Here is a 27,543-nt window from a genome sequence, read left to right as displayed (position 1 = left end):
CAGGTCCTGCATATAAGCACATAAGAGAGAGAGAGAGAGACAAGGAGATCAGTTGAGGATGTCATTGAGGAACACTCAATAGTGATTAGGGTATTGATCGCGCATGCACCCTAATTGTGAACGTTGGCATACAATAAAAAGAAGATTCGCATTCAGACATACATGACATTATGCAAGTGCTTGTGAGCTGAATTATTTATGGAGACTCACACTCTGGAGAGCTTCAGTGTATAGTGTGTCTGAGGTTGTGTGGTGGGAGTATTGGCTAGCTAAGCCTCAGTTTCTAACCAAACAAGGAATTGACCAGCACCCGTCTTTGAGTGGCATGCAACATGTTGCACAATCACTCTAGAGGCATATTCCATGGAAAGACATTGGAGTCTTCGAGGCAGCGATATGCGAACTTCTAGAGATATTGAACCCACATTTATCTCTACCAGAGAGCTTACACAGATTTTGGGAGAGGAAGTTAAAATACAAACCATTAATCACAAATCCTCTTTTGATGCCTCGTCAGAAAAAAGAAATCTTTTTTAGCTCAGATTGAAACAGAATTTTATGAGATGTTCATGAGCCAGGATTATTGAGAGGCATGGGAACTAAGAAAACATTCCTCATCACCAAATATGTAAAATTCATTGATAGATCATACAGGAAAGATCCGATATCAAGATGCGCATGTTGTAAAGGACATCATACGTGCCCTAGATGTGCTTGCTGAGCTGGCAGCCCATATGTTTGACAAAACCACATGATAAGGTTTTCTTCATGGTTGAAGCATCACATGATTGTCTACACTCATATACATCTAGGACTCCATAAATGCCCTAGATGTGCTTGCAGCGCTTGCAGCTCTTATATTTGACAACACATGATAAGGTTTTCTTCATGGTTGAAACATCAACATGATTGTCTACACTCATATCTGAAGACACAAGATCATGATGTACATATTCTAAAGCACTTAATTGAGGCCTTAGATGTGCTTACAGAACTCATAGCTCTTTCTGTAATAAAACCATATGAAAAGGATTTCTTGATAGCTGACCACTCACATGATTGTTTACATTCGCAGGAGATCCTGCTCTATTAACAAACTACTGCACCAGCATGATAGGTCATGGCCTGTCCAAGCTATATGCCTCTATACTAGAGCACAATTTTAGTTGTGCTGAGCGAACATAAAACATTCTAGGTGACGGGCATTCATGATTTTTGAGAAGATTCTCAATACTACATTATGCGCTTAGTCTTGCATCATAGAAAAAGCCAGATCATAGTCTCTAATACGAGATCTCAAGGAGTTGGGAATATCAACACCTATTTCCACCTAAGGACAAGATAAGATAGGATATATGAGTTCCTATACAAATCTCAGAGTCAGATCCAACCTTCTACATGTGAGGGGTTGGAGGGTTCAGATTATGAGCAGATATGCAGCTCTATGAGGATTGGAGCAGGTCAGTATAGTCAAATCAATTCCTTTTTAAGTTGCATGGTTGCAGTATGCACAAACTATCCTGAAGGACTCACTGGATGCACCATCACTTACGTCGACTCACTTGAAGATTGATAAGATTATTAGGCAGGATCTTCTCCCATGGATGGTTTTCAATTGAGACAATTTCCTCAACGCACCACAGGATGCCTTTATACTATGTCCTGCACATGTATATCCACTTGTCTCATGGCTTCTGTTGTGGTATTGGCCGGCTTGCAGGAGCTGATATTGTCGCCATCAGATAGAACTATCATATTGTTCATAGGATAACTTGCATCCCAATCGAGAGATGAAACATATCAGATTATTTAACATTTTGCAGATGTTAATATGGCATTTCATTTTATTTCTTGCTCAATGGAGTATATGCTAATTAATTGCGTCACACAGATCGAGTTACAAATTAATTAGCTCACAAGAGATGAAACATGGTTGATTATACTGGATCTGAGGGATAATTATAGCTTGACTAGAAATTAACAATTCCATGATGTGAGGAATAATATTTAATTGAAATACAATAATGTAATTTTGTTTTCCAGTATACACAAAAACATCGTACTAAAAATTACCAAAATCTAAACAAACGGCTAAGGACAGAATCTGATTCTTCGTGTCAAATTATTTGTACATATATGTCCGATATAAATTTAGCAGAAACCATTTGTTGAAAATAGAATTCCTACTCTCAAAATGCAGATCCAAAATCATGCAATACTACTAGCACAAGCTTTTATGACTACAAGAAGAATAGCATAAAAGCATACCAAAACTACCAACTGTTAATAAAAAGTAGCACATTTTGAACCTTGATATGCTTGAATCTACATAATAGTGCACCAGCCTTTCTTCACTTCTGGAGTTGCTGCCTGTTGCTGGGTCGGATTGTATGAAAATTCCTTGGTATCCAGTCCATACTGAAGAAGCATAGATGGATCATACATCTCAAGTTAGAACGATACAGATGAATAATAAAACAATTAAGAACATACTATTATTACACCTTTTCTCTCATCCTTGTACTCCATGCATCTGTTCGAGCAGGACGATTCTCAGTAGTAGTTGACGCAACAGTTCCAGTGGTTTGCCTGTTTAATAAAGGTTGCCGACTTGTTGTTCTTGGGGCCACATATTCATCATCGCTGTCGTAACCTCGTGCATGATTTCCTCCCAAAGCTCGCAAAATAACAGATAGAAGTAGAGCAAATGCCTGCACTCAATAATTTTAATATTTCCAACTAAGCTTATATGTAATTTGAGACATTAACAATCAAGTGTAAACACAGCCGAGATATGTTAGGAACATCCTAAACAAAAATATTTCCATAAAGTACTCCTCTAAGATGGGTGCACAATATTCCATGCATATGCAACCACAGCTAGAGTAGTGATTCCACTCAGAAGCCAATATGTACATAAATTAACTTGTTACTGCTGAGTACATGCCACCTCTGATGCATATAAGATGAGTCAATAATGGAGTTCTTCCCTACATAGTTTTCTCTCTGTAACAAATGTAACCTTAAGTTGTCAATTTTGCATATAAGGCCATGCAATTAGTTGTAAGATTTTGAATATAGCAATGACTACAGTAAGAATTATCAACCACAAAAGATTTTTTTCTCTATGCAGAGTTATCCATGTATATATAGGTACATACATGCAAAACACAGAAAACGTTTCCCTAGAAATGCACAAGATATATATCCCAAGTTTACACTGCAACGCCAAATGAAAAAACAGCCCCACTGAAATTTATTCGCATCATAGACATCAAGGGAGAAAAATGATTATAAAGCATCAGTACCTGCAGGATGACTGCCCCCAAAGCCACCCATTTAAAAATCCCAATCTTGTCCTCAATGAAGTCCTCTATGCTCTCCAGCTCTCCAGTTGAATCACTCGGTATTACCTACAATTACTTGTACACTTTAACGTTGTTTACTAACATATGGAGACCACAACACTGAACATGGCTTAAGTAAAAGGCGATACCTCCTGCCAATCGTCATAGAAGTAAAGAAAACCTCCAAACGCAAGCTCTATGAGAATTAAAATCCCAATAAAGAAAGAATACTGTCTTAATTGTTAATAGAAACAAAACATTCGGAACAAAGGTTATTGGAGAACTCCAAGAAAGAAATAGCACATAAGTATAAGGATACACAAGAAAGACAGCATCCATTTGTTGTTGCAGCTGCAATGTAGCCAGAACATGTAATCAAGGTAATTACAGCCCCAACAGCTACAAATACACATAAGAACCTGTAAATGAATATATAATGTTACAGTCTGATGGTGTCACGAATCAAATAAAAATAACACATAAAACAAAGTTCCTTTCAATTCTATTGTAGCACAATGAGGGATCATGATTACTAGATAAACTTCCCATTCCTAAACTGAAGTTGTCACCATTATTAATGTTCACAAGTGGAGCTCTAATGATGCTCTAACAGTCATCTTCAATCTTCAAACACTTAGACATGACTTAGAGAAAACCAGTTTCCTCAAAGTGCCGTAAAACCAACAGTTTCTTGAAAACTGCCAAGTGTTGTAATGTTCTAGCCACAATCCAAACAGGTACAGAGCTAAAATGCAAACTGCATGGGGGTGAATCACAAGTATTGACTTTAGAAGATTTCGTGAGTTACATGGTGTAAGGAGCAAGGTAGCAGCTCCATATACACTCCTATTTTAATGGCTTGGCTTAAACAATATAATAGGAAAGCCCATAAGAGGGTGAGAAGCATGTTCACAGCTAATCTCCCTTGAGGCCTTTGGGGAGACGTGAGAGTTTGCAATGCAAGAAGAAATAAAAGTTCTGCATGGAAATACATGTAGGATTTGGTTCAACTGCTCAAGAATCAGAATGATATACCTGATAGCTGGGTGGATAAAATCAAGACTATGGATAGGAAACCCAAAGACAAAGCACACCTGGTTGCAAAAGGTTATGTACTCCCCTGTATTCAAAATGAACACCCTGTGGACTTTATTTTCTCTCACAGCATCTATGAACTTGGAGCTTTTGGAGATGGATGTAAACAGTGCTTTTTTGCATGGTAACATTGAAGAAGAGCTATATATGAAACAGACATGCTTTTGCAATTCCTTGCAAGGAACAGTTAGTTTGCAAACTCGAGAGGCATCTATATGGGCTGAAACAAGCTTAGAAACTGTGGTACAAAAATATTTATGCTTATATGCTATCCCATGGGGTTAAAAGGAGCTGTGCAAATCAATGTCTATACAAGAAAAGAGATGTAGATAGCAGGCCCACCATTTTGCTGGTAAAAAGAGAATAGTACTTACTCTTCATAACCTTACAGACCAGGTAAAAGCAGTGGTTTCCATGGTAAACATACCTTGGGTATGAAGACAACGAGGAATTGGCAGAAGCAGCTGCTTTATGTATCCTGAGAAGTAGATTTAAATGATGCTTGAAAGGTTCAACATAAATTATGCAAACACCCTAAGTGCACCTTTGTGGCTACATGTCAAATTGGGTGAAAAAGTCTGCCCAAATGATGATGTGGCAATCAATCAATTAGCTGAAGACTACCATATGCGTCAGATCGTGGTTCTTTGATGTATGTCATGTTTACTAAAAGAGCAGGAATTGCACATGCCATGGGAGTTAGCAGGCTCATGGCTAATCTTAGCAAGGCACATTAGGAAGCCATGAAGTCAATTATGAGATATTTCAAGGGGAAAAAAAGTAATGTCTATGTTAGGTGAAGGGTTCATTGAAATTACAAGAATTTTGTGACTCTAATATGGTAACTGATGTGAATGTTGGCGTAAAGGCCCTAAATGACCCCCTTATAGTGTGTACATGTGTATAGGCCTAATTATAAAGGCCAAAAGTCACGTATCACGTATTCTTTTTCTTTTGGGCCAAGTTCAGTGTGAACATGGCCAACCCTAAATGGGTCATATAAAACATAACCTTAGAACTTTGGATCTCACGAGTCACTTCAAAGGTGAGCTCCTCCAACTGTTGCTCTCTCTATCTTTTCAGCCATTGCTCTACTATAGCACCAAAAGCGCCCATAATTGGGTGACTCTTGAATGTTCCTCAGCCCTATCGACATCATTTCTGACCCTTTCAATTGGTATCAGAGCAAGGTTTAGGGTTTCAGAACTGCTGCGTAGGTGCTATACAGCAAAGAAAAGGTGTTCAGACCTCTTCATTGTGCAACTATGGTGTCATGTTCCTCAGATGTGAAGAATCTTTTTGAGATTTGCCAATTTGAGGGAATGGGTTTCAACTTATGGAAGGAGAGAACGCAAGGAATTCTCTTTCTGAAGGATTGTGACAAGGCATTGGAGACAAAAACCAGAGGACATGTCCAAAGATGCATGGCGGATTTTGAACAAAAAGGTTGTCACATACATTAAGATGGTTGTTTCTTATGAGATTTTCGTACATCTCAAAGGCTTGGTATTTGCCTCCAAAATATGGGCAAAGTTGAAGGCTACATATGAAAACACTACGCCTGTTAATCAACTACACCTGATGCGAAAGCTTGTTGGCATTCAGTTGGATGAGTCCAAGAGTGCAGCTGAACACTTGTCCTTGTTTACAGGTACATTATCACAGGTGCAGGAATGGCTCCTTTTGATGACAAACTCAAAGCCATTTTCTTGCCAAAAGTCAATTCTTTTATTTTTGCGCCAAGTTCAGTGTGAACTTGGCCAACCCTAAATGGGTCATATAAAACATAACTTTAGAACTTTTGGATCTCACTTCAAAGGTGAGCTCCTGATGTACACTATGAGTTGTCGTCCTATCATCTCCAGAGCTTTCTATAGCGCTATTTTTACTCGTACAAACATTATACTTTGATCATTTGGGTTTTGGGCCATTTGGATATTTTAACCTGTTCACACACTATCCAAGTGGCCAGAGTGCCCATTTTACTACAATGATGTCCCAAAATCAGACTCGGGATTAAAAGTTGAATGATCCCGAGCAACTATAGGACATCCATGATTGGCCATCACTTGGCTAAACTACATGGCTCAATCCTAGAGTTAGATTTGAGTATATGGGTACAGTGAAATGGCTGCCATTCAGCTGGAGAGTCATGCTTTCAAAAGGGGTTCACAACTTTGCATCACATATTGACCCTCCGAGCTCTTATCAGATAAGGCAGAGCCCATAAAAAGAGGATTTGTTGTTGCTTGGTAGGTTTATGAAAAGCCTTTGGTACTATGTTGCATGCTCGGCTTATGCAATGTCTAGAAGCCCTTGGTGTCCCTATCAGATATGCGATGGGGAATCTATGCATTGTATGAATCTGTATCAGGGAAAGTGTGGTCTCCCAATGGTTTGACAAAGGCTGTGGCTCGCACAATCGGAGTAAAACATACCTGCCATCCCAAGTGCTTCCCTCACTTCGGAGACCTCTCCATTCGAGATTAACCTAAGTTAGAGATCTTTCAAAGACCAAAAATACAATATATCTGACTTGACACTCTTAGATGTACAGATAACAAGATTTTTTAGTTTCATTTTCATCTTATTTACTTTTTTTTACTCGGTAACATTTATTTAATTTGATTGGTTGTTCTCAAAGACGAGACAACACTTCAGATGTAATCTCTTGTTTGGTCTTATGGGCCATTTTGGCCTCTTAAAAGACGTTAATATATCTTTTCTTTCTTTTTTCTCTCTCTTTCTCTCTCTTTCTCACACCAACTCTGTTCATCGGCACCTTCAAGGATTCATCAGAACTGCATTAGGATTCAGGGCATAAATTAATGCATCAATCGTGAACCTCATTACCACTTCCCCCATGACAAGGCTCATCATAACTCTTTAGAAATCTATTAGACTTAAATTCCCATGATCCACTTAGTTATTGCACTAAATTCTAATTTTTCCCAATGTTATTGCCCAACAGTCACCAAGTGACTTCATCTAGCAACCAAACCTACTATTCTCTATACTCCCAGGGACAGTAGACCACCGCTTTAGAGGCCACGGGATGTATCTCAAGAGATGTTTCTCATAGAATTCCGTGTGCATCAAGGAGGAGATTCCAATAAAGCTGAGGTTTCAGAGAGATCCCTACATTTATGCAAGGATGAAGAGAGAAGTCATGGGCCTCAAACAAGAGATAGACCAATTCTTCAATGAAACATGTTTTTTTGTTAGTCACAAAGCCTTATAGTGAAAAAGTCCACCTTTTTAGTAATAAAACAAGATAAGCTCCTTTTTTCAAGAATGCCAAGTCATTTTTAATAATAAAATAGACACAGCTATAGTTTCATCCTTCATCCCGAACTGTCGGCTTTCAATGACTTTCCACTCAAGGATTCTCAGAACAATAGACAAACACGAAACTCCTAACAAATTATTGTGCCACACAATTTGAGCTATTTATAGTGTATTGTAGAGTTAGTGAAAGAATTTTTACATGACCAAGTTGCCCCTCCCAGCCTCCCATATTTGCTCGGTAATTCCCAACTATTATTGTCAAACATCTTGGGATGCATTGATTGAAAATGTCATTGGGGGAAGAACAACCAGTTATGCCATTGTCCTAAATCATATACATGCACTCCTTTTGGCGATAAACTAGGTTAAACACAAAGGGATCCACTCTCTGCTTCCATTTTTTAAGGAAATCAGAACTAATATCAACTGTTACCATAAAATCCTTCAAATTTTACATCTGGCCTAATGTTGAAGAAAGTAAAATCATCTGAAAAGGTTCAGTCCATGTAAGCCTAGTGAAACCGAATGTTCTAACCTGGCGTTCTTCATATCTTATCTAGCATTTTGAAACAACCATTTGAATCAATGAGATCAGCAGAGAAAATCCCAATGGATGCCACACTTATATCCATGCTAACAACATAAGTCATCATTACTGAAAATAACACTTACGATTAGAGGTCTGTAGTACAATCTATCTTTCAATCTTCTCTTCACAACTTCTCTTCCAGTTTGAACAATTATATTTTAAGATCTTGAGCACAGAAATTCTCTCAGTGGAGTGGACATACTTCACATATATCCACATAAAACTTCCCATTGTTCTTTGCCAACAATGCCAGTTATTTATTAGTAAATCAAACACATCCAAATTAGATTCTTATAGATATTGCTTTCTTGCTCATCATTTATTCATTAATAGAATGGTATTGCAACTAGAATGACTGTACAAACGGATTTTTTTCTCCCTCAAAATGCCTCATGCTTGTCAAAGAGTTTAAATATTGCATCTAGTGACCACATCTTATCAAGGTAGAAAACAACAAAATTTATCACTCACCATGCTGTTGGAATGCTGCTCCAAAACGAGGACAAGTTGTTAATGCTCGATGTTGGATTTTCCTGCAATAATGCTCTTCTAAGTTGCAAGCCATTGATGGCACTGTCTCTATCAAATTGATTGAGTGGGAGATCAGGTGGCGACTGATATCTGAGGCCAAACTCATCTGGAGGGGGAGGTGGTGGAGGTGATGTTGTAGTTGATGATGAGGAACTGTTGTTCCATATTACAAACATATATATGCCATATCCAATCATAGCTAGGCCAACCAATGCAAAAAGGAAGTTGATGACTTTCAGCAAAAACTGGATGAAGCCTCTACAAGTCATTTTGACCAAATAATATGTATAAAAACCCTCCTTTTCTTGCTGTTGAGAAAAAGGCAAAGGGACGCAAACAACTTAAACAAATCAATTATTGGTAATGTTGAAGAACATAAATGATGATGTCTTTGATTTATATGACAATGTAAACAAAATCAGATATTTTTCATTACCTAGCAGAAAAGTATCACTTTCCCACAGTACTTCTAACCCTGTTGTATACTTCACCTGCTGATCAGACCTTGGCCTGTTAGGGAAAATGCAAAAGAATACTGAACACTATATAGAAAAATGAGCAAATACAGAACAATGCAAACTTTCTTTTATATGTATGAAAGGCTAAACTTTTTCTTTACCTATAAGCGAAAAATATATGGTTGCTTCCTGAATTTCCACAAGGTCTTTGACAAGTACCACATGCTCTGCTCATGCAGACAAGTGACTAGCATGATTGGAGTTTAACAGGATATCCACTCTCTTCATATCTAAATACAAGAGCAATTGGGACGTCCACAGGCATACCTCATGGGAATAACAATGCTGATATTACTATATGCTGATCATATTGTGTGGATTTATTGTGCTGACAGTATACTCTCTAAAGAAACTGAAAAGTGTCATCTCTATAATTATAGCACTATACATATAAAGATTAATTTGCAACACCATATTCATGGAGTTTCACACCAGTCACGTACAGATAATGACATTGGATCCTGAATTTTTTCTTGAATAAAAAATAGAAGCATATAGATGATTCTACACATACCCAGGAATTCACAGGGTCTTTGCATATCATGGATATACAGCCATCTGTGCACTTAACGAAAATTGGCAATATATAGAAGAGTTCCAAAAAATACATGCAAATTTGTGGTTGTTTGATACACTCGTAGTGTTGACCCTTCTGTATGCACATCATGCAGAGTTGACAAGCATGTATAGATGCAACAAATTTTGGGAGCCAGCCTTCATGGGGCACATACCTAGAGAAATTTAGAGAGGTTTTTCATCTCAATGATTGCCTGCATGATAGAGAAAATATTTGGTGGGCCATGCAACACTCCACATGGGGATGGGTGCAGCCAAATAGTGAACAAGGCATTATTCTACATATCCAAGCCGATTATTCTACATATCCAAGCTGAATGTACACATGATTGGTCTCATGATATCAAAACATCTGGCAGAACAAAACAGGGATAAACTGTTCTTTTATATGCTAAAATGCAATCAGGCTTGACATCACAGATATAAATATAAATGAACTACCCTTGTTTCAAATATAGCTTGAGTTTTCCACACTTGGACATGAACAATCACCCAAGTGGAAAAAGAAAAGAGTTATCCTAACTCTTTTCATTAAATAGGATATGCCCTGAAATATCACTTGGCAGGTATATGAGCATATAAAGTCCTTTTACATATGTTTCATGATGGATTTATCACCATACCTCATAAATGGGTCTCCCCCATGCACTCTGTAGGATTAAAGAACAGCTCAATAACTCTTCACATCAGGTAGAGATTGTAGCAGGCAGATACTCATATAAATGTTTTGTGGAACACATTTGCTGATTATGCCATGGTTTGATACAGAGGTTATCTTCCCCTTACTTTATAAACAATGGCACAACAGCAAATATGAAGTTTTTTCGATTTCACAAGTTTTTGGTTCATCCACAATGTAATGAAATATGAAGCCCAATGACACTTGGAACTGTTGTTACTGGAACCAAGAGACAGAGAGAGAGTTGTTGAAAGATGCAAATATGGGTATAGAATCACATCAGAAAGAACCCAAACTTTTTTTGTCCTCATAAACCTTGGCCTCCTTGTTACATGGTGAATCGAAGGCCATAAAATAGGATGCCAACCACAACATTCTAAGTGCAATAAAATATTTCAAAAACTGCTTTCTACACCAAATCTGGGAAAGCATATAGGGTTCCAGTATAATTAACCCTTAATGGTTTTCTACAATGAATTGATGGGTTGCATCTAGTTCAATAAGTTTGGTCTACAGTCTCTTCTTTCAAGGTAAGCATGCATAGGGTCTAGATCATAACATTCTACAATGTAGTTTATAATATATCAACAAACAGACATCTTCAATGAACACAGCCTCCTCACCCTTTCTTTGACAAATCAATGCCATTAACATGATGATTACTTTGATGGTAAAGGTGGTTTCCTTGTTTCTGAGACCTCTCCATCTTGGAGCGGCTGAACTTTAGAAAGCAAAAGTTTCAATTCGTCTAAGTTCAGTGTTTCAAATGCTTGCAATGGGATTATTGACATGTTTCCTCTTGAGAGCATGGAATTTGTAAGTGATGTAATGTGAATATCCCTAGACAAATGGTTGGTAAATTGTCAGAGTATCTTAGGTGGATTTACAAATCATTTATATCTATTTTTTATTTTTTGTTCTCCAAGATGGGATAACATTTTCAGTTATAATCTCTAATATCGATATCGTAAACCATATTGGGAAATTTACATGTTTCGTTCTTTCTTTATTGTCACAATGATACCCAACATGAGCCAAATCAAGGATCTGAAATGCAAAAGAGCGAGAAATTCCTTTGATCTCATCTGAAGCACTAGCCTTTCTCTTCAACAAAATATCGGTGATTCAAAAGAGCAAGTAAAACCATAAACAAAAGAAGGGAATACGGAACAGATATATTTGATCTACATCGAATACTTGAACAAAAACTTTAGGTTCAGTTTCCTCAACCAGTGTACCTTTGTCCCTGAGGATCAGATCTCCATTGGAAGAAGACGAATATTCGAGGATGATGCTCGAAGGAGCAAAAGCAGGGGCTTCTACTTTCGAACAGAAGACGAGAGAGAGAGAGAGAGAGAGAGAGAGATAGAGAGAGAGAGATAGAGAAAGAGCATATAAAATTACAATGAAGAGGAAATCAGAGAAGAACAGTATGTTTAATGATAATAAGGATTTTCTTTAATTCTTACTCTACCCCTCCTTAATTCTTTCTCTACCCCTCCTTAATTCTTTCTCTACCCCTCTCTTTCTCTCTCTCTCTCTCTCTCTCTCCTTCTCTTTTCCTAATTAGCTTACCCCTTAGTGGTAAGTTGTTAGATACTGGCTCTACATCTTGGGTTCGGTACCTAATTTTCTCACCTCTCTATTTCTTCGTAAATATCCTTTAAACCTTTAATTTACTAGATGTCATTATGGAATGTTTTAGATTGAACTCATGACCTTCTCATCTTCAATGAACCTCTCTCTCTCTCTCTCTTCTTCTTCTTTTATTATAATTAGTTTGCCCTAGTGGTCAATTGTTACACTATAGACCACCATGTATTGGGTTTAAAACCCAATTTTACTCACCTCTCTATTATATACTTCAGACATATCTCTTAATTCACTAGATGCCACTGTGGAATGTAGGGGTTGGACCTCTCTCTCTCTCTCTCTCTCTCTCTCTCTCGTGGGCCAAAATACCCCATTTTTGTTGTAAACCAATTGTCTCATGGGCCACTTTTGGTCTTAGAAGACGTTAATATATCTTTCTTTCTTTCTTTCTCGCTCTCACCAATTTTGGTCTTAGAAGACATTAATATTTCTTTCTTTCTTTCTTTCTTCTTCTTCTTCTTCTTCTTCTCTCTCTCTCTCTCTCTCTCTCTCTCTCACATTGGTGAAAACACAATTATATTAATAAATGTGCTTAAAGTGGGTGTCATAATGGAGTATGGTCACCCACTAACCACATGAGTAGTGGAACATGTTGAATTGCCAATAGGCAAGATGAACAATCCATGGAGGAATGAATTTCCATGTGCCCAATAAACAAATTTGCCACATTAGTACTCCCTTCAACTTTTGTAGATATGCTTTGACTTCATGCTTACCATCAAATACAAAAGCATTGCACATATCCCAATTATGACTTTAGTAGAACAGCGGGGGCCTTGGAATAGGGAGGACGTAAGGACTAGAAGGCTCTCTAGAGTGGAAAGGAACACCAAGATCCTCATCTTCCTCTTCTTATTCTCACAACAACGCAAAAGGTTGGGATCGAAATACGCGATTAGCACAAGGAACATGATATTACAAAGGATTTACACAATAATGAGATAAAAAAGGCCTCATTTTAGGCCGAAAACAATAGATTTGGGAAAAACCCCTTAACAAATTGAGTATACAAATGCTCGAGTTAAATGATTACAATGGTGGCAACAAAGTTAACCACTAAATAAGTAATGAAGGAGAAACGAAGGGGAGTGAGGGTTGAAGATTCCGGTGATGGTGAGTCGAGTGAGCCAATGAGACCGCAACTACCTCCGACAACTACGATGCCCCATACATATGTGGGTCGTCAATCTTGTGGAGGGCATCCACCATCTTTTGGACTAGTTTGGACTATTTATAGGTCTCTCACTATTATCGTGAGTTCATAGATTGTCGACTCCCTAATTGGTCCTTCCACCACATTTGGTGTGGTTGTCGGCCCTGTATTTACTCATCCCCTTCTTTCTGGTGCTATAGAATTCTCCATGATAAGTCTCCTCTCTCTTCCCACAATAGCTTGGTCGGTCGATGAACCCTTGTTGTACTATTCTCTTCACTTGTCGAAGAGGCCACACACTCTTTTCACCGTGGCTCAATCCATTATGAGCCCGTCATCATTCTCGGGAAGAGACCCACTTTCTCCCTATATTGTACATGCACCGTCTTGAGGAACAGTAGGACCTTGCTCACGTCAAAGAATAGGAACAATTGGACCTTTCCCTTTTCTCTTGTCATGCCCATGACAATCAAGGGAGCGTCGAGCTCTTTCACTTTTCTCCTGTCACGCACACGTAGTAGATTGTTGAGATATCAAGCTCAACTGAGTGTAACCATTTAGTTAATCATGTAACTTAGTAGTTACATAAATAGAATCTAGTTAATGTGTGGACTATAAAGTCTTTGTAAAGAATTAGATATGATTTTGTGCAACGAAAGAGATGTGTGTTATGTGTGTGTGTGTGTGTGTGTGGAAAGATGAGAGGAGAGGAGAGAAACACAAGATAGATAAACACGAGAAATGAAGTACTCAAAAAGAAGATGTATATTAACAAGGAGAATATAAAGTACAAAAATGTAGCATTACAAGGAGCAACAACCGACACTATATGAAGTATGAGGAGGGTGCTTTATATAAGGTCACCCTGTCTCTTCATTAACTCACTACAACAACCACTTTCTCTTTAGAACCTTGGGGAATATGAAGACTAATTTGTCATGGGGAATATGGAACTCATTAGTTTTGTGTCATAGAATATGATTCTATGACACATAGTTAATGTGTAAAGAGTAGCGGTGACTTTTGATCTTTGAATGCTCATAGATTCTCAAAGGGTGTGTTCACACACAAGTCTAGGTTGAGCTTGATTCTCAACATACCCCCTCAAGCTCAACTCGGGTCGGTTCCTTTCGGTTGATGTCCGCTTCGGCTAGTATTCGGTTCAGATGATATCTGGTGTCCGCTTCGGTTGGTACCAAGTTCGGACGGTATATGGTTCTCTCTTGTACTCCCCCTCAAGTTTGGCAAGTCAGGGATTATCAATCCAAGGTCTGACATGAATTGCCAAAGTTTGTCGACTCCTAGGGCTTTGGTGAAGATGTCGGTTGTCTGAAGATTTGTGCTAATGTTGGCTCACACTCTTCCGTGACGGAGTTGGCATCCAGTTTGAGGTTTCGATCGAGAGGGGTTGCCACAGACTTACACTCATTCATCCCGAACTTGTATAACAAGTTAAGGATGTAGTGTCGTTGGGAGATCATAACGCCAGTTGGAGTCTGAATTACCTCAATGACAAGGAAATAATGGAGCTCCTTCATGTCCGTCATCTCGAATTTGCCGGAGATGAGGGACTTGACCTTGTTGATGTCGACTAGATTTTCACCTCCAATGACAAGATCATCCATATATAGGATGATGACAATTAGGCTTCCAGAATCGCTTTTAACATAGAGAGAGTTGTCAGATTTGGACATTCTGAAGCCGATTTGATGAATATATTCTGTGATCTTCACATGCTAAGCACGTGGTGCTTACTTGAGGTCATAGAGTGGCTTCTTTAATCGTTAGACTGCTTTCGGATGGATGTTGGATTCGAAGCCGGGTTGTTGGATCATGTACACCCCCCCTCTTCTCATTCGTTGTGGAGGAAGGCGTTCTTGACGTCCATCTAGTGGAGGTGCTACCCTTTCGCCACTGCAAGTGCTATCACGGTGTCGCGAAGATTGTGGTTGTGTGTCGCAACCGCCGGGGTTCTGTGACTCGGGGATGATCGGGGTGAAAACGCGTAATCGGTGCGATGACAAGAAGCCGAGAAGGCAAGATAAATGCGACGTTGTCGCGAAAAGAATTTTACTTGTAAAACAACCACTTACAATATTTATTTGCCAAAATCTACTTGGCAAGACTTGAACTCATAAACTCTATTTGAGAAGAAGCATTTGAGATAGACCACTTCAATCTCTATTGTTTCTATTTATTTGTCTTTCTCTTTCACATTATATATACTAAATTTATATTACAAAATTTGATTACCAAAAGAAGTTATTTGAAGAGGATTCAAACTCATGACCTTTTGTTTACAAAGAGGCATTTGAGATACACCACTTTAACTTCTTCCTTTTCTTCTATCTCCTTTCTTTTCTTTAACTCTTGTATTGATTTATGCAGGCCACCATCTTCTTTGGCGAGCTCTGCATCCCATACCCACGTGAGCTTCTTCACTCGCTTTTCCTTCTCTTCCTTCTCCTTCTCCTCCCCTCCTCCCTTTAGCCACCATAGGCGTGGCTTATATAGGGTGGTCAACCACCCTACCACCCTCTTGAGGCGTGGCAGTTGTATTTTTATTTCTTTTATTTTATTTTGTTTATTTATTGATGCTACAATTCAATTTTATAGTTCTATATTTAAGAAATTATAGAAATAGCCCTTATTTAATTTTGACTCCCCCTTTTGACATAATTACATTTTTGTCCCAAGTAACATTAATCCTTCCGAAGCTTGTATCTTGGGCTTCTGAACTCCGATTCACGAACTGAAAATTCCTTCATGCTCCTTGCCATAAGCTCCAGATGGGAAATGTACTTCTATAGATTTTTGACATTGTTTTCACATCGTGAAGTGTCAACTTCACGACAACGGTTCACACAATCGTCATCTTTGCCATCGAGGCAAAGGTCTCTTCATAGTTGACTCCATGTATTTGTGCATATCCTTTCGCTACGAGTCGAGCTTTGTAGCGATTGATAGAGTCATCAACATTATACTTTACCTTGAATATCCATCTACAATCGATTGCCTTCTTGTGCGATGAGATCCCATGTCTCATTCTTGCATAGTGCTTGCATCTCCTCGTTCATTGATTCGACCAATCGTGGATCCTTGGCTGCTTCGGAAAAGTTTTCCGGTTCTCGAACTATCGCCACCTTCATCATAAAGGCATAGTGATATGCCATATAGTCGTTGTAACCGAATCGGCTAACCAGATTCTTCTCTCGGGTGGAGTGTCAGAGTTTTTCATTTGCCAATGTGAGTGCTTTCTTAACTCTGGATGACCTCATAAGAGGCACATCAAAGTCATCAAGCTCATTTTCGAGTGAGTGAGCGAATTCATTGTTGTCGAATTGATTGTCTTCATATTCAGGCATTTTGGCCTTGCCTTTGCCCATCTTCGGACTTGGCCGAGATGTGCTCTGATCACTCAGGGGCTCTTGTGGCCCACTGAGCTTGGTCGTGACAAGATTTTCTTCGAACATATGCATTAGTCGATCTTCGTTGTCGACTCATCGAACACGACGTCCCGACTCACTCAAACTTTCTGGGTAGATGGGTTTTAACACTTGTACCCCTTTTGTTTGAGAGAGTTCCCTACGAGGATACATTTCTGTAACTTAGGATCGAGCTTCTATTGCTTCTCTTCGGGAATCTGTACATATGCAATTGAGTCGAATATCTTGACGTGGGATAAATCCGGGTTCTTTCCACAAAACTTCTCGTGGGGCGTTACTTCGTGCACCCTTGAGGTTGTACACTTGTTCATGAGGTAGACAGCTGTGTCGGTGTCAAGATTCGAACTCTTGACATGACCATGTTATAATCGAGTGTTATGTGTTAACCACACATCTAGCATATAATCATGTATATACTTCCTCATTGTAGGTTTTAGCTAGCATCATGTGCATAATTTCTCCCTTGTATTATTAACACTTGGCACATGCATGCGTACCTACTACCTACATGCTCTATTGTATCACATGCGTGCAACAGGTATGCATGCCACTTAGTATAAATAGTTGAGTTCACCTTGAAGGAAATCAAGGTGAACAACGCCAGTCATGGACATATCAATCTACTATTCTCGTTTCGCCCATCTTCTCTCCTTAATCTTCATCTCTATCTTTATGCTCTTGTGTCATTCCGTCATCGCTCCGTCATAGCCTCATCATCCGTGCTCCGTCTTAGTCTGCCCTTGGTTTGTCCGTGACAGTTTGTTCACCTTCCAACTAGAAGCATCACCCATCTCCGTCATCAACCTTGCTTCTAGAGTTACCATCGTCACTGTACCATCATCAACATCGCTTTATTTCCTATCTCCCTCACCATTTCTATCTCCTAGTTTCTTCTCATCATTTTCATTGCCTTTTAGTTTCTCCTCATCATTGTCTCTATTTTTTAGTTTCTTTCCCATTTGTGTTCGTGTTTCAGTTCCCGGTGAGGGCCGCACAAGGCCGCTCACTCCCGTTCTAGTTCTAGTTCTAGTTCTCACTCTCGTTGGTGTTCGTGTTACAGTTTCCGGTGAGGGCCGCATGGTCGCTCACACACGTTCGTGTTCGAGTTCCCAGTGAGGGCCGCATGGTCGCTCACGCCCGTTCGTGTTCCTGTTCCCGGTGAGGGCCACACATGGCCACTCACTCCCGTTCGTGTTCCTGTTCCCAGTGAGGGCCACATGGTCGCTCACTCCCGTTCGTGTTCCAGTCTCCGGTGACAACCGCACATGGTCGCTCACTCCAACTATTGTTCGTGTTCTAGATCCCGGCGAGGACCGACAAGGTCGCTCATGCCCGTTGTTGTTCATGTTCCAGTTCCCGGTGAGGGCCACATGGTCGCTCACTTGTTCGTGTTCCATTTCTCGGTGAGGACAACATGGTTGCTCACGCCTGTTGGTGTTGGTGTTCCAACTCTCAGCGAGGAACGTTCCAGTTCCTGGCAAGGACCCCACATGGTCACTCATGCCCCTTGGTGTTCATGCTCCCCGTGAGGACCGCACATGGTCGATCACACCCATTGATATTTGTGTTCCAGTCCTACGCGAGGACCACACATGGTCACTCATGCCCGTTGGTGTTAAATACCTTGTCTTGTGGAAGGGTTACTCCTTGTCTAGGATTTACAAAATACTTTTGAGGTGATCTAAGATTTTCATCAACAATATCCCCTAAAGTCCACAAACGATTTGGGAAGGCATCATTGGAGGGGGGACAATGTCAAGATTCGAACTCTTGACATGACCAAGTTATAATCGAGTGTTATGTGTTAACCACACATCTAACATATAATCATATATATACTTCCTCATTGTTGGTTTTAGCTAGCATCATGTGCATAATTTCTCCCTTGTATTATTTACACTTGGCACATGCATGCGTACCTACTGCCTACATGCTCTATTGTATCACATGCGTGCAACAAGTATGCATGCCACTTAGTATAATAGTTGAGTTCACCTTGAAGGAATTCAAGGTGAACAACGCCAGTCATGGACATATCAATCTACTATTCTCGTTTCGCCCATCTTCTCTCCTTAATCTTCATCTCTATCTTTATGCTCTTGTGTCATTCCGTCATCGCTCCGTCATAGCCTCATCATCCGTGCTCCGTCTTAGTCTGCCCTTGGTCTGTCCGTGACAGTTGGCGGCTTCTGCCCAATACGACTTTGACAAGTTCTTTTCGTTCATCATCGCTCTGGCTACCTCTAATATGTGCCAATTCTTGCATTCAGTTACTCCATTTTGTTCAAGTGTATGTCGACACGAAAATTCTCAACGGATTCCTTCTTGTCGAAGGTAAGTCGTGAATGCATTGCAGAAGTATTCCTTGCCTCCATCTGATCGAAGGCATCATACATGTCGACCTGTTTCCTTTTCGACTCCAATCGTGAATTTTTGGAAGTGTCCGAACACTTCTCTCTTTTGCCACATGGGATAGATCCAAGTGTGCTTGGAGAAGTCATTGATAAAGGTCACATAATATCAGCATCCTCCGAATGAAACCGTCTGAGCTAGTCCCCATACATCGGAATGAATTACATCCATTAGGTCTTCGCTCACGTTCCTCTCTTTCGAGTACGGGTGCCGGTGTTGCTTGTCAAATTGACAAGCTTCACATACTCCTTCAATCTCTTTGTCTTTGAAGGTCGTGAGCCCGATAACGACTACTTTCGATTGCATCACCTTCGACTCCTTGCACTTCTCTTTCGGCACTCTTCTTTGTGGCGGTTGATTACATTCAGTAGGCCATCGTGTCATCGTATTGGGGGCGAATATCTCCTTGAGATTCTCCCAAGCTTCTTTCGGTGTATTGGCTTCCCGAATGTAGCCAAGCATGTGGTCATGGACACATGTTGTCAAGCAATACATCACTCGGCTTGCCGTTTTCTCCCATGTTGAGTAGTCGGCATCCTTCGGGTCGGGTTTGTTTTCTTGTGCTCCTTGAATGTAACCCCAATAGCCTTGGCCGATAAGGTATTGGTGCATCTTGTACTCCCAAGATGCAAAGTTGTTTCTATCCAACTTCTCACTAGGGAGAGTGGTCCCCATTTGAGTATTCATTATGTTGATGTAGATTTCTTCTTTTCCTTCTATTTCGAACACGAGCTATGTAGTGACACTATGATAGCGATGGGCCAGTTCTTCTTGAATGTCGGCATAGGAAACAACACATGCGGATGGGCTAGGTCGAGCTACCAACCTCGCTCTGATACCATGTAAAGAATCAGATATGATTCTGTGCAGCGGAAGAGATGTGTGTTATGTGTGTGTGTGTGTGTATGTGGAAAAAGATGAGAGGAGAGGAAAGAAACACAAGATAGATAAACACGAGAAATGAAGTACTCAAGAAGAAGATGTATACTAACAAAGAATATATTAAGTACAAAAATGTAGCATTACAAGGAGAAACAACCAACACTATATGAAGTAGGAGGAGGGTGCTTTATATAAGGTCACCATCTCTCTTCATTAACTCACTAAAACAACCATTTTCTCTCTAGGACCTTGGGGAATGTGAAGACTCATTAGTCATGGGGAATATGGAACTCATTAGTTATGGTGACTTTTGACCTTTGAGTGCTCATAGATTCTCAAAGAGTGTGTTCACACATAGGCTAGGTTGAGCTTGATTCTCAAAAGTCTTTCAATATGATTTTGTACTAAGTACTTAAGTGGGATACATTTGAGATCCCCCACGTCCAAGTTCATTTATATATAGGACTTACATCCTTGCCCCATCCTTGTACCTATATTTTCCTCACACATGTGCACCCTTGCACATGAGATGTATATATACCTCATTATGGGTATTTTTGTAACTTGATGCTTATTAATACAAAGAAAGGTTGTTAAGTTATACTCATGTTAATCATCCCCCATTGTGTTTTGTTCGTATGTGTAACTTCCTCTCTTTTTCACACACACACACACATATCACATATCACATATCACATAGTCTTTCGTTACTTAATTACATACGTGATTAACACTTAGTTAATTACCTAATTATTAACATAGATAAATTACTATCACACGAGGCTAGGCTTGGAACTAGCAATTAACATAATAAATATATGATTAAGGATCGGTAAGTAGGATTAAGACCAAAGAAACCTTTTTGGGACAAGAAAATTTAGATTAAATAAGAAAAACCCTTTATAAGATAAGGTGTACAACAATTCGAGTGGACGATGGATAACAATAGTGGCAACAATCGTTAACCACTAAACAAGAAATGATGGTGGAAATAATATAGGGGGGAGGGTTGAAGCTTTTGGTGATGGAGAGTCGAGTGGGCTGCCGAGATTGTAACTACCACTGACGGTTATGATGCCTTGAATTGGGGTAGAGTACTTGAGCCACTTCGTCCTCCCTTCGAATGAACGGTAAACAAGCTTGTCGAACCTTTCCCTGAATCCTCCAATATGCTAAGATGAAGAAGATGAACAAGAACTCCCAAAAGCCAAAACGGAGAAAATGCAGAGTGGAAGAAGAAGAAGCAAAATGTGCCCTCTTCCCCTCCTTTTTTATGAAGAGGTCACTCCATTTGCACTTAATGCATGATTTCTTAATTCACGTTGCATTAACAAATCTTTATATTTTCTTAAATATATCTCCAAAGACCATTTCGTTTCTCTTTCCCTACGTTTTAGACTCTTTTTCTTTTCACCTTTAGCTTGTGTTCCCACCTTTGACACACCATATCACGACAATGCCCTTATTTTACATAATACTCGTCACATAACGATGCAAAATGTGTGCAACACTAATTGTGTCAATATGCAACAATTCTAAAATTTATCCCCATTTAGGTATTGCGACATGCAATATTTCATGTAACATAGCCATGTGTTTTAAAATAAAAAATAAAAATATGCTTTCTTCCCTCCTATCATCGATATGCAAGAAGTAGAGCAACACCGCGTGACTCTTCTCCTCGATTTCCAAGTATGGTTAGGGTCAAGATTAAACACGCGCATACACATACACGTACACATAGCCAAGCATCTTACACATACACATACATAAAAGGTAACATACACAATAACCAATTATTATGGGAGATACTGAGTAGTACTATTGCATATTACATGATACATCTGGAAGGTTCGGTGCTCTCTCGTTTTTCATCAAGTTAAAGCCTCAACACCTTATTTGGTTAAAAGTATTTGGTTGGAAATGGTGCATACTTTGAAGGGTCAATGGGATTGTATTATTAGAGACTGTGACGATAAAGTTGGTCAACGTCATGAATTTCTTACCTTGTGGACAACTACTCCACTTGTGACCGCCAAGAATGACACTCCTTTCGGGCAGTTTCAAGCACCAAAATGGTTGTTTCCTCCACTGATCACATAGAGTTCAAAACCTTGTATATTGTTTACTCTAATGAAATGATATCTTTATAATAATAAAAAGCATACACAATAACCAACATTCACATATACACAAAAATTAACACACAGTTTTCGTGTCTTCAACTACAGCAACTGAAGAAGATCTTGATGTACAAAACATTTGCCAAATAGCAACAGCTAGTGGACAACCATGTGATGGTGAACAACTTTAGTATATGCGGAACCAAATGCAAACATGGAGTTCTTAGACTACCAGCCAGGGTGGACAGCCAATGTATTTGGAGTATGATTACCAACAAGATATGTATTCTCTTGGACCGCATGAATTTGTCTATATGTTGAGTTGGGTTATAGTGAAGAAATTTAATATATGCGGAACCACATTAAGCCAAATTTGGCTGCGACATGAGGTTTTTAGAGGCCCTAACAAGGAGCAATTGAAGATGTGTTTTAGACGCTTCGTACTACAGATATAGTCTCATGGAAGGTAATGGTGATAGAGTTATAGAACATGGTTATTTCGATGTATCATTAACCGTTTTCACATGTTGGAGATTGATAGTATGGTGCCTGATTCTATCCCCTTTTTTTGGGTGGTAGCCTACCTTGTCGTATCAAAGGTGTTGTTGGCAAAGGCTGAGAGTTGTTTTCATGGATTATAATTAGCCTTATCTTGCCAAATGCCATCGCTTATATTTGGTCCTTTTTTGATGATATATACTGATGGAGTGGAAACTATTATGTACAATTTGTATATTGCCTTTGGCATTGTTAATTTTAATACCAATGGAGCATATTTTTTATGGAAAAAAAAACTTAACACAAAGAAACAAGCTTATCAAAATTAGGCAAAGTGTCCCTTACATATAATGATGTGATGAAAGACTTCCACTTGTCATCATCCCTTAAACCATAGACAAAATGCTACAAGATCATCATTATCAACAACACTACAAATCGAGGCCAGTGCATCTGAAACATATTTAATCTTCCAAATATAATCATTCACTGTCATCGACAATGAGTTTTTTAAATTGTTCAACTCATTTTAAAGTTGAATCTTTTGTGCTTTTGTTGTTGATGTGCATTGTGTATAATCTTTCTAGACTATTCCACACTTCACTTGAAGTTTCTAAATCTTGTGTATGTCCTATCATAGAATTTGAGATGTTTTGTGACAAAATAAAAGTTACCATCTTATCCTTTGTATTCCATTGCTTATAAGCATCAATTTCATTTTTTGTCGATCTTTGATTAGGAACTTTACAAAAGAATCAACCTATTATAATATAAGAATGAAAGGAGATGTATACAATATAGGGAGGAAGAGCTCTAGTACATATGACTGTGCGTCACTCAAACACTATACTAACAAGACCCTCTAGCGTTCTTTTATACTTGTGAAGGGATTATGCATGCACACCAGTTGTCACACATGCATTTTGCACGCACACCACTTTTACATGCATGTATTGTGACGTGCAATTACCTCTATAATTAAGTAATACTAATTATTGATATATATCAAATCAATTAATGGCTTGATGATTAAGCCAAATAACTATGAACACGTATGTCATGTGTTCAAGTCCTCCCAAGTATGAGCTTGATTTCCAACACATTCAATTACACACTTATATTCATATAATCATACACAAACACACACTTATTAATTATACACATCCACACAATCTTACAAACACATTCATGCACACATATACATTCATACACACTTGTTCAATCTTACACATACATATTCTAACTTTTATACATTCATAGAATCTTACACACTATATGAACTTACTGTGAGGAATAGTGCTCGGCCACAACTGAGTCTCAATCACTCAATGGAAGAAAACAGAAAATAGAAATAAGACGACACAAGATGTTAACATGGAAAACCCTAATCGGGAAAAACCACGGGAGCCCACAGACTCCAGATATCACTATGTGAGGGAGGATACAATAGGAGACTCGGAGGCAACGACCTCGAGTTCTATATCTTCGTCGATCGGCGGTTACAACAGAAAACTTTCCGTGTCTCTCTCTCACAAGTCTAAGTATCACACTTTGAAACAATGCTTTGCCTTTGATCATATTCGACCATGCTTTCCACATCTCTTCGACCGCGCCTAATTCTTGCATGAATTCCTCTCACAACCACAATGTGCACTCTTGATTGCAACATTCATTGGTAAAGTTCTTGAACATCGAGAGTCACTACTCACTTTCACACGTATCACGTGAAATGTAATATTTTTGGTCTCATAGGTCATATTTGACCTTCGAAGACGACAATACTATCTATTTATCTATTTATCTATCTCTCTATATCTCTGTATCTCTGTACAACAACAATGATAATACTAACAATAACAGTATTGCCCTAGTTATATTTATACTTATATAACTTTGGGGTTATTTACAAATATGACCTCAACGGTCACGTCCAAACATATTTACTAATATGTTCCTATTTGCTGGTTCATACCGGATCCGAGCGGACTCCTTCCGGATCCATCTGATCCAGTATCCGGATACCTTCGGGACCCATCCGGTCCGGTTCCTTCCTTCGGCTCGTCCGATCCAACACATCCAGATCCCATCCGGAGGGACCTATTTCCCAACAAACTCCCCCTTCACTACGGCATGGGACGTCTCATCAGTCCGAGCCGTCTCCAGCATACGTCCAACTTGTCGGCTGACAACACCTTGGTCAACATGTCTGATTCGTTTTCCTCCGTATGGATCTTCGTTAGGAAAAACTCTTTATCTTCTACCTTCTCCCGGAGCTAGTGATATCTCCTCTAGCTGTGCTTAGTTTGGGAGTGGTAGACCACGTTATTCACGAGGTGGATGACACTTTGACTGTCGTCGTAGAGCCGGAATTCCTCCTATTGAATCCCTAGCTCTCCGATGAAGTCCTTCATCCAGATTACCTCTTTGCCAGCTTCTACAACCGCCATGTACTCCGCTTCCGTTGTCAACAGTGCAACAGAGTTTTGCAGCCTCGACTGCCATGATATGACTCCCCCTGCATAAGTCATGACATATCTGAATGTAGACAGGCTGGTATCCACATCACCCGACTTATCCGAATATGTGAATCCTTCAAGTTGGGGTTTACTTGAGGCGAATCGAAGGCACATAGACGAGGTGTCTTTCAGGTACCAGAGTATCCACTTGACCCCGGTCCAATGTTCTCTTCTTGGATTACTCATGAACCAGAGTGGTTACTCATGAACCGGCTCACCACTCTGATTGCATATCCAATATCCAGTCGGGTACACACCATTGCGTACATGAGGTTTCCGATTGCGGAGGCATATGGTATCTTCATCATCTCCGACTTCTCTGCCTTTGTCTTTAGGCTCTGCTTTCCGGACAACTTGCAATTTGCCAAAAGTTTCGATCCGACCGACTTAGCATCCAACATGTTGAACCTTTCAAGCACCTTTGTTCCGTACTTCTCTTGTGACAGCCACAATTGCTTCTTCGTCCGGTTCCGGACTATATGCATTCCCAGGATTTGTCTCGCCGGGCCCAAATCTTTCATTGAGAAGGTCCGATTCAAGGCCTTCTTCAGCATCCCGATTTTGATTCGGTCTGGTCCTACGATCAACATGTCATCCAGGAGTATCAAGAAGTTGCCTCCATCAAATTTCTTCACGAACATGCAATGGTCAGCTTGCATCTTGTGGTATCCTTGATTGGTCATGAAGGAGTCGAACTTCCGGTACCATTGCCGGGGAGCTTTCTTCAGTTCGTATAAAACTCTTCTTCAACTGACACACCAGGTTCTCCTTCCCTTTCTTGACGAATCCCTCCGGTTATTGCATGTAGATCTCTTCTTCTAGGTCACCGTGCAGGAACGCCGTCTTGGCGTCCAACTGCTTGACCTCGAGGTCCATGCTTACCACAATGCTCAACACAACCCAGATGGATGTCATCTTTACTACCGGGGAAAAGACCTCGTCGAAATCCACTCCCTTTTTTTGCTGGAAGCCCTTCACCACAATGCGGGATTTCTACCTGGTGGATTTTTGGCATGTTCCGGTTTCACCTTGTACACCCACTTGTTCATGAGCACTCTCTTTCCCTTCAATAACTCTGTCAACTCATATGTGTGGTTCTCATGTAGGGAATCCATCTCATCTTGCATGGCACTTAACCACTTGTGGTCGTGGGTGTCTTTCTTTGCTTCTTCGAAGCTTTCCGATTCCCCATCGTTGGTCAGCAACACATGCTCTGCATCCGGAAATCTCCGGGGGCTCTTCTCTCCCTAAGAGGATATCTTTGTTCTTGGTTTTCGGCCACCGGTTCCTCCGTTTGTTCTTCATCCGAATTTGATTCAGGGTCTTGTCCGGTTCTGGTGTCCAAATCTTCTTCTTTGGTCGGTTTGGATTTTTGTCTGACTCCGGCCGGTTCTTTGAGTGTCATCCAGATTCTGGCCGGATGGGTCCTTGTATCTTCCGACTGATCTCTGTCGGTCGACCTAGAGTCTATCTTCTTCTCTGACTCCTAGTCGACAATGTTCTTGTCTTCCATGAAGACTATGTCTCGACTCCGAAAGACCTTCTTGTCGGCCAAGTCCCACACTCAGTAGCCAAACTCATCATCATCATATCCAAGAAATATGCATGGCCGGGACTTCGGGTCCAATTTCGCACTCTTATCCTTTGCAACATGCACATAGGCGAGACAACCAAACACCTTCAGATGCCGATAAGACATGTCTTTACCGGTCCATACTCTTTATGGTGTGTCTTCGTCCAAGGGTGATCAATTTATCACGTAAGTCGTTGTCATCAGCGCCTCAACCCAAAATATCTTGGACAGCTTAACATGTGCTAACATGCTCCAGACTCTCTCCATCACAGTCCGGTTCATCCTTTCGGCCAATCTGTTAAACTCTGGTGTCTTCAACACAGTGAATTCAATCCATATTCCTTTCGACCGACAGTACTCCTCGAACTGCCCCCGATATTTACCTCCGTTGTCTGCTCGAACTGTTTTCTGCTTCTGACCAATTTCCCTTTCCACTCTCGCGTTGAATTCCTTGAAGACGGATAGTACCTGATCCTTCGTCTTCAGTGGTGAGACCCACAACTTCTGGCTTGAAGAGAATAGCGCGGAATATAGCTCAACCATGACCGAGTAATGAATCACTTCCATGAGAATGAAACACAGAAATGGGAAGTAGAGAGTACACAGAATGTTTACGTGGAAAATCCTAATGGGAAAAACCATGGGAGCCTACAGACTCCAAGCT

At 40.0% G+C, this 27,543-nt stretch overlaps 1 protein-coding gene across 3 annotated transcripts; it reads right to left on the bottom strand.

Annotated features, from left to right (window-relative positions):
- Nucleotides 1-1,994: 1,994 nt before the first annotated feature.
- Nucleotides 1,995-12,008, bottom strand: LOC147850492 (tobamovirus multiplication protein 2A-like). Of its 3 annotated transcripts, none has more exons than XM_087336339.1 (8): nt 11,854-12,008; nt 9,287-9,360; nt 8,791-9,158; nt 3,667-3,766; nt 3,497-3,577; nt 3,309-3,413; nt 2,505-2,711; nt 1,995-2,418 (listed from the first exon to the last, which is right to left on the bottom strand). In XM_087336339.1, exons 3-8 carry the CDS (start codon nt 9,117-9,119, stop codon nt 2,326-2,328), a joined length of 915 nt encoding a protein of 304 aa, XP_087192465.1. In that variant the 5' UTR covers nt 9,120-9,158; nt 9,287-9,360; nt 11,854-12,008; the 3' UTR covers nt 1,995-2,325. The 3 variants fall into 3 exon arrangements, with proteins under 3 accessions (XP_087192465.1, XP_087192468.1, XP_087192467.1); XM_087336342.1 differs by having other exon boundaries at nt 9,287-9,344; XM_087336341.1 differs by having other exon boundaries at nt 9,287-9,341.
- Nucleotides 12,009-27,543: the final 15,535 nt, after the last annotated feature.

This window comes from Azolla caroliniana, unplaced genomic scaffold (genome assembly GCF_043228905.1).
Source record: "Azolla caroliniana isolate FFs.n. ecotype wild unplaced genomic scaffold, voAzoCaro1.0.p SCAF_21, whole genome shotgun sequence".
Taxonomy (NCBI): Eukaryota; Viridiplantae; Streptophyta; class Polypodiopsida; order Salviniales; family Salviniaceae; genus Azolla; species Azolla caroliniana.
Note: the sequence above shows the minus strand (reverse complement) of the source record. Positions and strands in the feature narration are given on the sequence as shown.